Here is a 13,546-nt window from a genome sequence, read left to right as displayed (position 1 = left end):
TAATGGGATGCTGGTTCTCACAGTGTTTGACCAATCACAATGCAGTGTTATGACAATAGGATGTGGATGAATTAGTTGAATTCATGGGGTACAATGGCCCCCATCCAAACAAACAGGTGGGAGGGGCCCTTCGCTTGCCCCCTTGTCCCTCAGCTGATGCGTCACAACTAGGGAGATGCCCTCGTTATTGTATCTACTGGGATGGATGGATGGATATGTGGTGGGAACGTGGAGTGAAAATGTCTGTCATGGGGGGAATAGGAAGTCCATTTAACAACATGGTGGACATAGATGTTAAGTCTAGAAGCTGAATGGTATTAGCCCTGAGCTCAGACTAATGATTGGAGCAACATATGTGCTCCTGAAAGATGAGCAAAATGTAAAATGATCCCAGATTGAATCAAAACCGACAATTTTACAGTTTCTCTTGATGTTATTTGTCTTTTGATGTGTGTTTTCCCCTGCGTCCACTTTTTTATAACTTTTTCTTATCTCATGCAACTTATGATTCTTCTGCCCTTTCATTGACAAATTTTGAAAACTAATTTGTATCGAACTACACACAAAGTTTTTCCCTCACTCTCTTTCTCTCTCTTTCTCTTCCTCACACACACACACACACACACACACACACACACACACACACACACACACACACACACACACACACACACACACACACACACACACACACACACACACACACACACACACACACACTCCCCCTATTCTCCCCCTTTTAACTTTCAGGCTCTATTTCAGCTTCTCCAATTCTCACGGTGAGCGTCTCCCATGCTTGATTGGCCGACAATGGCAGACAAACCGTCCAGATGGTGTGCCTGGAAGCCCTGTTGACGGCACTGTGTTCCTGGGTGTGTGTGTGTATGTGTGTGTGTGTGTGTGTGTGTGTGTGTGTGTGTGTGTGTGTGTGTGTGTGTGTGAGTGTGTGTGTGTGTGCTGTGAGGGGGGGTTGGTCACTCAATCTTTGTTCGATGGGGCACACTTCCTTTGTGCAGCTGAAGTGTGGGAAGCCTGGGACCACAGCGGCTCCCACGTTCCACACAGGCAGGAAGGGAGCGTGTGACTGAGACGTGGCCAGCAGCAGGCGGGTCAGCCAGCTGTGTGTGTGTGTGTGTGTGTGTGTGTGTGTGTGTGTGTGTGTGTGTGTGTGTGTGTGTGTGTGTGTGTGTGTGTGTGTGTGTGTGTGTGTGGGTGTGGGTATGGGTGTGTGTCTGCGTGTGGTGGGAGGGAGGGAAAGTGGATGAGAGTGTGCTGGGGTTTGCCTGATGTGTGAACATGTGCCGGGAGTGTGGAGGCTGTTAGGATGTGTACAGTTGTAACAGTTCTCTTCCCCGGGAGCTTAAAACGTGTACCATAAAAGTGGACAGAACTTCAAAGCATCAAAGCATGGCCACTGAGTCCTGTTCACAGCATATCATACAGTGTTAGTCTTGTCATCTTCAACAACACTTAATTGAAGTTTCCAAGTGCTGAATAGTGTAGTTTCCAAGAGCTGGCTGGAAACCATTTATTCTGACTATTTTGTATACATATACATGTGTTGAGGAAGGACATTTAAGGAGAACATAATCAGTTATAAATGAGTAATTTAATTTACCATTAATACCGGAAACGTTTAGCTAAACTGCATCCTCAGACCTGCGTAGGTGTGACTTGATCAGATTTAACAGACAGTGGTATCCCATTGGCAACAATTGAACTGTCATCACTAACCCTAACCCTGTATTCTTAAAAGAGGATTAACTTTAGTTATCACTTTACCACGTCTCTCTTTGTTTTGGAGAGTTAGTTATGTAAGTTCTGATGAAAATTATTTTCTTGCTTACATCTGGGAACACGGCCACATTGTCGGGGCAACAAACACAACAAAAAGACAGGTTGAACCAGAAACTGGGTCATCTGAAGACTATGATGGATGTTTATGTTTAAATTTTGAATAATTATGATCCGTAAAAAAACACCTGATTTCACCTCGCCCTCTCCAAACCATAAACAAAGCAAAGACACAATAAGACAGAAACTTATTGGCCAAATGTACACAGTAAGATTCAACTACACACATTCTCTTTTCTTCATCAAATAGATTTTTTTATTCAGAGTTATTTAACATGCAGTGAAGCTCTTTTTTTTCCATTCATCTCTGAGACATCTCAACTGTTGCTCTGCTCCACGAGGGAAAAGTCTGCCATGTCAAACCGGTGGAAGTGGCTGCATGTAGGCCTTTACTAACGCATGGCCCTCTGTTACACCCACGTGTGCCTGGTGGCTGAGGCACTTTGTCCTCAATTACGTTGCGGTGGAGATGACATGAGACAGCGGCGTGCCTCCCTCCGGGGTCACCACTTTCCCATATCAACACACAAGCACTGGGTCAGTCTCCCAGCTAGCCCCCCTCCCTCCACACACCCCACCCCGGGCTCTTTTCTCTCACAGTCTATTCCTCCACCTGCTCCCCGGAGACACACTCATTGTCCCCACGGCCATAAACACTTCATTGAACATGTGGCAGCCCTGCGTTCCTCAAAGCCCTTCCCAGCGCTCTGATTGGCCGAGGGGACTGTGAGAAAGTCCAACAAGCCCAAGACCCACACATTCATATGGAGATGTGGGAGTATAAATACAGGGGCAGAGGCAGAGGAGAAGGCAGCTCAGACTCAACTCGCTCTTCGTACCGAGCAGGAACACTTCGACTCTACTACTATGGCTATGGCACCAACTGTTTTTGGACATGGAACCTTTTCTAAGGAGCCCCTCACTCCTGCTCACAAGGTAAATTTGATGTCTATAAAGAAACCCAGAACTCCCTTATTGAATTGTGTTCATATTATGTGGAAAAAGTTGGACTATTTTTCTAAATTATTATTTTTTTCCTTTCTTCAGCTGAGAAAGCCAATGGTTGAGAAACTGCGCAGAGACCGCATCAACACCTGCATCGAGCAGCTGAAATCCCTCCTGGGTGCTGAGTTTGTGAGGCAGCACCCCGACTCCAAACAGGAGAAGGCAGACATCCTGGAGATGGCTGTGTCCTACCTGAAAGTCTGGCAGAAGCAGAAGCAGCAGCAGCAGACCACCTCCGGCCTGATGACAGCCAGCGATGGCTACTCCAGCTGTGTGCGGGAGGCTGTCAGCTTCCTGTCCCACTGCGAGGTCCAGACCCAGGCCCACAGACGCCTGCTCAGCCACTTCCAGGGCGTGCAGGTGTCCAGCAGGGCCCTCTCCCCTCCTGGCTCTCCGCTCCACCACGTCAGCTCCAGCAAGGGAGGGAGCCAGGCCGGGGCTGCTCTGTGGAGGCCCTGGTAGGATGGAGGCAGCATGGCCTCTAATCAGAGAGAAAGAGAACTACGTCTGTGAACGTCATGGACAGAAAGTTGAAGACTCATTGAAGTCTGTTTTTCTTCTGCTTAGGCAGGAGATTGAATAGTGTGGCGAAATGGGCACAATGTGCCAGTATTCCTTCGGAAGGACTATAATCATTCAGGTTTTACTGAATTTGTACACCATGTGTATACACATTATACACTTTACAATTTAAAGTGTTTACTCTTTGGTTGTGTTAAGTTTTCCTGTTTCGAAAAACAATTATTGAATTTTTGTTTGTTTTGCAAACATCACTGAATCTGTGTCGTAACACCCATGTTGGGTTGCTGTTTAGTGTCTGAAACACTTTTTGATCTCTGTGCTAAAACTACTGTCTATGTTTGATACTGAGTGTCACTGACTGATATATCTCATCCCATGAATGGATCCAATGGATCCTCTTGTAGTGTAAATCTTTTTATGATTATACTTGCTTATGACCATATGTAACCAATATTTGGCCTATGGACGAGTGCTACTGTTGTAACTGTTAACTGTTCAGTTGTGATGTTGTTCATTATAGATGTTTTTTCATCTTCAAATGAGAATACCTTTTATAAAGGCATTTTATGTTGACATCAATCTTTGTGAAAAGAATCTGTTAAATTGCTTCCTTGAGAAGTTTGTCTTTGAACTGAAATAAATGGAAAGCTTCAAATGAAGTTTTGCAAACATAAACAGTACTTGTGTTTTTCAATTTTGTCATGAAATAATCTTCATTGCTGAGTGTCTAAGGGCGAATAATAGTTAAAACACTGCACAAAAAGCAGTAGTTTGTGTGTCAGTCTTCAATGACAGAATGAATATTCAACAAATTCCTATAAGAAGGAGCAGATAGAGCTCCATTAAGGACTACATATTTAAATCCAGTCATACCAGAGCATATATCAACACAGCATTTAACTAACAGAACACCTTGCTCAAAGTAGCGACAGCAAAGAAATCTGGTCTTGACACCTGTAGCAATAGTCAGTATTAGTCTGTGTAGTTAAAAATGGCCTACTGTCCCAGATAATCATATCTCACTGTGACTGTGCACATTCTATTTATTTTGCTGCAGTCTTGATGTTCACCGCTCCATAACTTCACACACATTGCATTGGAAGTTTTGAAGAACCAATTCAAAAATCGTGAAAAAGCCAAGATTAGGCAAGACCATGCATATAAATCTAATTCCATGCTGTTCATCATGCAAAAAGTCATACCAACAATATTTACTTAAAGGTTAAAGGTTACAACTGAATCACAACTTAAAGGTTGTGATTCATTACTCAACACACTTGTGAAAAGAAAAGAAATGTATTTGTTCTGGTCCAAAAAACTAAAGCTATATAATAATATCTACATTGGAGAGGTTCAGTATTAGTAAAAGCAGAAGTGCTGCACATTTAAACTGCATTACAATTCAGGTCTTACTAATATTAATAGTAAATGTACATTGATTTGTTTGCAATGCTGATATTTCACTTTTAGGGTAAATCATCTTTAATGACTAATGGATTTTACTTCAGCAGATGTGCTCGAACATCTGTATGTTTAAAAAATAAAGTTAAAGCTTCAGGGACATTTTTGACTGCAGGTGGTTGTGCATCTGCTTTTTGCCGCCAAAAACTTTGTTTCCAAGTATTTCCCACAGGGATCATTCAAGTTCCATCTTATTTGACCTTGCCGCCGCACAGGTGTTCACAAGGGTGAAAACCAGGGGTGTGTAGACACCCCCTCACGTCCAACCTCTGTCGTGGGGGCCGTGGCACGCTGTCTTGTGCTTGAATTATGTCTCAAGTGCCACAAAAGTCTTTCACAACTATTTGTGTGTGTGTAGAAGTTGTGGGGAATGTGGTATGCCATGGGACTTTCTCAGGGTCTAGCTGGCCAGGCCAGATGGTGGGGCTAATGCTGCCTCCCCTCCCCCTTCAACAGGAGATCAAACACCGTAGCTAATGTGATGTGTAACAAGACACACTTCTATTGTTCCTTCTCTGGGCCAGTGAATAGGCGCCGAGTGTGGGAAACGGGAGATACCACACTCACAGAGAGATGGCTGACGGGAAGCCGCTCTGCCCCGCCGCAGGTCTGAACGACGGCCCGAGACTTTATGGCAGGAATTCAGGGCTCTCAGGCTGCTGCTGGGAGGGGAACTCGTCTTCACACACACTTGTAGACAAAGACCCCAAGCAGCCGTGTACTGCACACTCACTTTCAGTGGAGGCACAGATTCACACAAACATGGAAAATCAATTGAGAGGGCAGATAATAAAGCCAAACATGGACGTGACTTGACAGATTAGCAGTTACCGTGCTTCTAAATGCCTCAGTGAGGACAAGAGAGTTACAGACATGATATTAGAAAGAGACACATTTACTTAATATACGTCAAAATGCAAAAACAAGGCAAGAAACAATATAGTGTTGATAGTAAGAAAAGTATAGAGGTGCTTCTTGGATATGGTGCAGGTGCCATGATTGAAATGTAAAGATCCACATGTCAGACACCTGCTCAGAAGGATTAATTAATTAAACATTAGATCTTCTTATCTTATTGTATATTGTATAACCGTTTTATATCTTATTATAACAAGCTCCATTGCTGACTATTCTTTAAAGGTTTCAGACAATAACGTCAACTAAGCCTAAAAGGAAACATATGACCCTTTAAAAAAACAAAGCTGATGACTTTGTTGCTTCAGACTTTGTAGCTTTTCTTTTACCTAAGTAACATATTTAAATGGAATTGTGTTTCTGTTGTGGCATTTCTTCTTTGACTAAATACAAACTTTGATCACTTCTTTCAGCATTGTAGTTTGGTGTCTGAATCTGTGAAGTAAAGAGTCCACACATAGAGGCAGACACACTGCTCTGTGCCAGGCAGTGCAGCCAGTTGACTTGATTTTTCCCAGATGGACCGGGACACAGACTTTTCTGTTTGTCCGGCAACAAAAGATCAATTAACATTCCCAGCGAAGCACTGAGGAGCGGCATGGCTTTTGTAGCTCATTTACCCTGATGCTATGGTGGGAAACTTGGGAGACAGCTCTACTCACACCGCGCCCACAAGGCTGGCTTCACATCTTGGGCCAGTCGGCCCTCAGAGGCACACTGCCAGTAAACTCATAATGCCATTAACTTGACTCTAATTTGACATGGTTCATTTACAACAGAATCTACAGGCCTTCAGGGGAACTCAAGACAAAAGTGTATGATTAAACGTTGCATAGGCCTACAGTTTGTCTGTAGGACTTTGTGACTAAATACGTGAAAAAAAAACAATAATCCAAATTTGATCTCACCACATTATAATTGAACATGCAGTTTAGTGTAGCCTTAGCCTATTAAAGAAATATTAAACCAAATAGCTGATGAGTATATTATTTGAATTGAATCTGTTACAAACTCGAACTTTAGCTAACTGAATTTGTGGGGGCCAGTCATAATGTTACAAGTGTCTTTCATATATTAATTAATTATCAATGACACACCCATGTAAATCATCATGCAGGCCTTTTTACATGATTCTTAAAAGATTGAACATAAGTATTGATTTTTATAAATGAAATTTTTTTCTGAGAAAACTCTGGCTGCCTCTTTCTCTTTTATTTGGTCATGCTTTCGGATGTAAAGTCCTTATTGTGGCTCTGCATGACTTCTAAAAGTAGCAAATTCGCTCCCACCCTTGTTTGTTTGGGGGGACAACAAACTGATCAAAGTCCTGCTGTGTGAATGTATACAGGTGCGCACGAGATCATTTGTCACCTCTGTTACTGGGCACGCGGCGCTCAGTATTTGGCTCGCGCTGCCGAGAACGTGCCACACTTGTCTGCTTTCACACCTGGTGCACGAGCCAGCAATAGCCTTTGATCCGCACGGCTCACTTCAAGATATTATTATTGTGTGTCTTCGCACGTTGTTGTTGTTGTGGGTCGCGAGCCTGGTGAGAGTAACCCTTTTTTATGCCCTATTAAAAAAAAGTTACACTGGGTCCGTTCGGTACATTTTGTGTATTTTGACCTTTAAATTGCATTAAAATTATGAAAGATCAATATTTTTTCACACATTTTTTCCCATATTTTTCATGAAGGGGTTTTTGTTTAATCTATGTGATGATTTAATTAATCACAATTAAAAATTAACTCTTTAGATGCCAGTTTTGATCATATACCACCAACCGCTTTTTTGAAAAAAAATATACTAAAATTCAATATTAATTTTTTTTTTTACTTTGATTATTATTAATATCACCGGCTCACCCATCTGAACAATAGGTGAGAAAATTGAATTTGGGGTATTATTACTTTTTGAATAATGTCAGATTGAATAAAAAAAGTTAGATTGTGCTTGTGTGTGTGTGTATGAGAGGAGAGAAATTACAAGGGGTACAGATTTGCAGCCCTAATATCGTATGACACATGCGAACACCCCCCCCCCCACACACACACACACACACACACACACACCCAATCTTATTTTGTCATGGGGCTAAAATGCATTTTTTTTTGACCTTATTTTTACATAGACTTATCAAGTTTAATAGATAGAAATGGGAAATTACAGTCAAAATAATTTTTCACTTTAATTTAAAAATTGTCGTTACAATGGAAGTCAATGGTACAAATTGTGTAGTTAACAGTGTAACAAAAACATCTCACAGTCAATCACACAAGGGACAATCACAGCCAAAATTATCTCAAAAATGCAACCCCAGATACACAAATTTCCACTAACGGGGCATAAGGGTTAAAAAAGAAAAGAAAAGTAACGGTGACTTGAAGAAGTGCGTAGCTTGAAAAGTAACAGGTGGAAAAATAAAACATTGAAGTCAGTCTTTAACGTAAATGCTTTACCTCCTCCTTTCTTTTTCACTCTGTCCTTCCTATTTTAAACATGCTCAGCCTTACTGTGATGTGACTGTGTGAACCTTTCTCATGAAAACACGTTGACACATGTCCAATTGCCCCCTGTCTGTTGGACCAAAGTGCCTATAGTGGAAGGGATGCCCTCTTTGAAGAGAAAATAAATGAAAGCCATCAGCTTATATTGCTTTATTGCAGGGAAGCTTTTGGTCTTTAATTGCTTTTTCCCCCTTCCTTTGAAGAAGTGTACTTTCATGAGCATAATTTTTACCTTAATTTTATCTAAAAAATTTAATTCTGACCCCCAGTCCTTGTTAAATCCTCAGGTGACCGCTGGGTAACACGTTAATTACCTGTTGCTCATCTTGGGACCTGCCCTGCACAGATAACAGGCTGCCTGAGTTATTGACATGTCTGCCATTGTTGTGCTGGGAGTCCCACAGGTCTGAGTGTGGGAACCCCAGCCCTCGCTCAGCCACATGGCTTTGTTATGCTAATGTCTCAGTATAAATTGAGGAGCAGCTCCCCCAGAGACATCACAGCTCACACTGCCTTCCAGAAGAAGCAGCTAGCTTCACCTGCACAGACATGGCTCCCTGCTCCACCAGCTACTCCTCTATTCACCACATCAGGATCTCTGAGAGAGACAACATAAAGGTGAGTTCTGGAGAAGGTTTTAATGGCTTGTACAGTACAAATGTCTTGTTGTTTACTGCTGAATTTGAATCATGAGCTCACCTATACGTCTCTCTTCTTCCACCAGCTGAGAAAACCTGCTGTGGAGAAAATGCGCAGAGATCGCATCAACAGCTGCATCGAGCAGCTCAAGCTCATCCTGGAGAAGGAGTTCCACCAGCAGGAGCCCAACTCCAAGCTAGAGAAAGCCGACATCCTGGAGATGACCGTGAGCTTCCTGAGGCAGCAGCTGCAGCAGCAGCCGGGCCTCGCTCAGAGCGACTACAACCAAGGCTACTCTCACTGCTGGAAGGACTCTGTGCACTTCCTCTCTCCAACACACGCCTCTGTCACTCCTCTGCAGGCCCTCCATCAGCAGCAGAGAGCCAGCAGCTCCTCTCCAGTCTGCTCCAGCCTCAGGCCCACCACACTGCAGGACAGCAGCAGCAGCAGAGAGGCCGTGTGGAGGCCTTGGTAGACACTCTGACTCACTGACACTCTGAGACCTGAGGGAAGCTGCACTCTTCCTCACTGTTATGTAGGAAATATGTTTCCAGCCTGCTCAGTACTGACGGATGCCCTTATTGTCTCGTCATATTGATGGACACGTAGTAAATGCAAAGGCTCTCACTCAGCCTATTTGAAGATGGTCCTGCTGTTCTTTGATTCACGTCTGATTTTTTTGCTTTTTTATTGTGTTTAAAGCTAGTTAATTTTGAGTGATGATGGTTTAGTTAAATCTTCTGAAATTACTGTTTACTCCAGTGGAGTTTATCTGTGGACTGATTGATGTAACACTATACTTATGTGCTATACTGTGTTCAATTGACAGCTGCTGTTGAGAATATTTCTCTTCTGTTCCGAATGATTTATGCCAAATTTAATGTATGATGATGGTGATGATGATGATGAAGATGATGATGTGTGTGTGTGTGTGTGTGTGTGTGTGTGTGTGTGTGTGTGTGTGTGTGTGTGTGTGTGTGTGTGTGTGATGATGATGTGTGTGTGTGTGTGTGTGTGATGATGATGTGTGTGTGTGTGTGTGCGTGTGTGTGTGTGTGTGTGTGCGATGATGATGGTGTGTGTGTGTGTGTACGTGCGTGCATGCGTGGAATTGGATGCATGTTAAAATATGTTAATGGAGGCTGATATTGCTGTTTTGATCTCATTAAGGCTCTTAGTACGTATTCCTAACAAATATATGACAATTTACAATAAAAAGATACAATCATTGAAAAAATAATTATTGATTCCATATTTTTTCCCCCCACAAGTTTACATATTTGTACTCTTATAGAGAATTTAAAATGTTTTATTTTTGAAGATGACTTGAAACATTGATACCGGCATTGTTTTGGCCAATTTTTGATGCCAATTTAATGTTTGGTACAGGAAGCAACAGATATCCATTTGTTTCACAGTTAGAAGTCTAAAAGGGAATTAAAATACTTCTAAAATACTTTTCTATCATTCGCTTTAAGCAGTATCTATTAGGAAACACGACAGCATTTATTTACATTTTAAATTTCAAAATCCCTTGAGACCAAACAGAAACAATGTTCACACATTAATACACAGGCAAAGCATTGAGTGGCTTTCTTGACTTAAAAATAATGGCAGGTGTGAGGTTTGGCAGAATTATCTCAGTTGGAATGTTTATGTTTTGTTTATATATTAAATTTTCTGAATAACTCCATCTAATATCCTGGTTATGACCGTGTTTTGGGGTTATTCAGATCACGTCATGCTCAGGTGAAGAGCTTATCCTGGTTTCAGAAACCTGGATATGTGACCAGGGGCCTATTGCACAAAACCAAGTTAAGGGATTAAGCCGGGATATTTCGGTTATCCTGGGATACTTTAGTACTTCAATACTATTGTGTATTGCTTAATTTTGTATTAACCTGTGTTAAAGTAGCCACCCACATAAAGGGCTACATTTTCATTCAGTTAAATAGTCCTGCTGGAATAACCAGATGGAAACCAAACCAAAATACTGTGACCGAACTCTGTTGCTACAGAAGATCTTAAGAAATCAACACACTGCAGGTAGACGATAACAAACCTTGATGCTGTAAACTAGGTATAAATAGCCAGGAAACAAGTGTGTATGTAAAACACTCAAGAAATGTTGTTTAGTTTTGAATAGCATAGGTTGTAGTTAATAATTCATAGACGTACACACAAGTTAAAGAAAAGTATAAATATATTTTATTGGAAAGACAAATTTGAGATTTAAGACTTGTTAACATGTGTTTCACCATTACATCTTATTTCAAATGCACAGCATTTACCTACAATATAATGTATAACAATAGACTTTCACAGCATACATATGTAAGCTGCATTTCTTTGCAATTTGTCAAATACACTCTTCCTTTATCAAAGGCAAATAAGTCACAACAGACATGTTCAGCAAACCATTCTAGTTTCAAACATAATGTGACATAAACATTTAACTTTAGAACAAGTTTAACTTCACACAATGACGATTTATCTTAGTTACACAAAGTAACATAACACTCAAAATATCCTCACTGTGAGGCACGAGGATCCTGTTGTATCATTCTAGTCCCTGTGTGTTGCAGGATATCCAGTGTGAACCTATGATCAGGGGGATATAATCCCTATTACATATATTCGCATCAATATGATGAAACACTAAAAAACACTGAGCAGGCTGGAAACATATTTCTTCATAGTGAGGGAGAGTGCAGCTACCAAGTGTCTGAGAGTCAGTCTCATACCACAGATTAACTCCACTGGAGTAAACGTTCATAATTTCAGAAGATTTAACTAAACCATCATCACTTAAAATATTAACTAGCTTTAAACACAATAAAAAAGCAAAAAAATCAGACGTGAATCAAAGAACAGCAGGACCATCTTCAAATAGGCTGAGTGAGAGCCTTTGCATTTACTACGTGTCCATCAATATGACGAGACAATAAGGGCATCCGTCAGTACTGAGCAGGCTGGAAACATATTTCCTACATAACAGTGAGGAAGAGTGCAGCTTCCCTCAGGTCTCAGAGTGTCAGTGAGTCAGAGTGTCTACCAAGGCCTCCACACGGCCTCTCTGCTGCTGCTGCTGTCCTGCAGTGTGGTGGGCCTGAGGCTGGAGCAGACTGGAGAGGAGCTGCTGGCTCTCTGCTGCTGATGGAGGGCCTGCAGAGGAGTGACAGAGGCGTGTGTTGGAGAGAGGAAGTGCACAGAGTCCTTCCAGCAGTGAGAGTAGCCTTGGTTGTAGTCGCTCTGAGCGAGGCCCGGCTGCTGCTGCAGCTGCTGCCTCAGGAAGCTCACGGTCATCTCCAGGATGTCGGCTTTCTCCAGCTTGGAGTTGGGCTCCTGCTGGTGGAACTCCTTCTCCAGGATGAGCTTGAGCTGCTCGATGCAGCTGTTGATGCGATCTCTGCGCATTTTCTCCACAGCAGGTTTTCTCAGCTGGTGGAAGAAGAGAGACGTATAGGTGAGCTCATGATTCAAATTCAGCAGTAAACAACAAGACATTTGTACTGTACAAGCCATTAAAACCTTCTCCAGAACTCACCTTTATGTTGTCTCTCTCAGAGATCCTGATGTGGTGAATAGAGGAGTAGCTGGTGGAGCAGGGAGCCATGTCTGTGCAGGTGAAGCTAGCTGCTTCTTCTGGAAGGCAGTGTGAGCTGTGATCTCTCTGGAGGAGCCGCCTTTCATTTTATAGTCCCTTATTAGCATAACAAAGCCATGTGACCCAAGCAGGGCTGGGGTTTGTCACAATAGGACACACATCAATAACTCAGAGGTGAAGCAATACCAGGCTGACCAGTAAAGATAAAACCATTCCCATGATGTAAATCAGTCGGAGAATGATAGGCTGTCAGTCTCTTATCAGGAGCCACTGCTTATCTCACACTCCAGTTACACTGGAGGCAGTATCTCCTGATGTTCGCCTAGGGAATAATTAAAGAGGACTTGATTCATGTGTAGCATCTAGGGAAAGGGTATGACAAGTAATTATGTTACTATAGATGTATCTTGCTTGTGTGGAACTAAGACATTTCTTTGACTTTAAATGATTAGAATTTGTTTAGTTTTTTTATTTAATTTGCACATTTAGTCCCTTTAAATCCTTCATGCAAAAAGTCTCAAATACGCCATCCTAATACAAGATATGTTTTACTTCTGCTGGAACCAAGTAGGTAAATGGGTTAATCTGTTTCTGCATTCATTTAAATGTCTGGTTTGTGTCATGAGTCATCTTGGGTTTACCATTGAGGTGTCTTTTAGTCCGACTAACTTTACCCTCAACAACACTAATCAAGGAAAGTGTGAGAGATCAGGTTCAGGTTTTCATACTCCAGATGTAACACACGTTTTAAATATTGTGTGATCATAAATGTTCATTTACCACAATGCAATTGATAAAAAAGCTTGGGAAATTCAAACTCCTGAGGTCTACCCCACAGCGCCTTGTTATGACCCTTAGTGTGATGACAATAAAACTCCTGCTTGTTCACCCATGGCACACTTCCATTGTTGATTGAGGGTATTAAGCCGTGAGTCGACAGAGAGACTGTGGGAAAACCAAGCCCGGACTCTACTCACACATCTACTGGTCAATAGCCCTGACCTCCCAGTCACAAAAGGCCTTTTCATCTCTCCTC

At 42.0% G+C, this 13,546-nt stretch overlaps 1 protein-coding gene and 1 pseudogene across 2 annotated transcripts; one reads left to right on the top strand and one right to left on the bottom strand.

Annotated features, from left to right (window-relative positions):
• The first annotated feature begins 2,727 nt into the window (after nucleotides 1-2,727).
• Nucleotides 2,728-9,378, top strand: LOC307253589 (annotated as a pseudogene). Its single transcript has 6 exons — nucleotides 2,728-2,790; nucleotides 2,902-3,317; nucleotides 5,299-5,449; nucleotides 8,552-8,562; nucleotides 8,661-8,882; nucleotides 8,989-9,378. The product of its transcript is annotated as an uncharacterized misc_RNA (transcript).
• Nucleotides 9,379-11,954: 2,576 nt separating this feature from the next.
• LOC307253414 (transcription factor HES-5-like) lies at nucleotides 11,955-12,546 on the bottom strand (the record flags this gene model as incomplete). Its single annotated transcript, XM_080031449.1, has 2 exons — nucleotides 12,451-12,546; nucleotides 11,955-12,344 (listed from the first exon to the last, which is right to left on the bottom strand). The coding sequence occupies exons 1-2, from the start codon at nucleotides 12,517-12,519 to the stop codon at nucleotides 11,955-11,957; spliced, it is 459 nt and encodes a 152-aa protein (XP_079887575.1). The 5' UTR covers nucleotides 12,520-12,546.
• Nucleotides 12,547-13,546: the final 1,000 nt, after the last annotated feature.

This window comes from Ammodytes marinus (genome assembly GCF_949987685.1).
Source record: "Ammodytes marinus genome assembly, chromosome: 7".
In the NCBI taxonomy this organism is placed as follows: Eukaryota; Metazoa; Chordata; class Actinopteri; order Uranoscopiformes; family Ammodytidae; genus Ammodytes; species Ammodytes marinus.
Note: the sequence above shows the minus strand (reverse complement) of the source record. Positions and strands in the feature narration are given on the sequence as shown.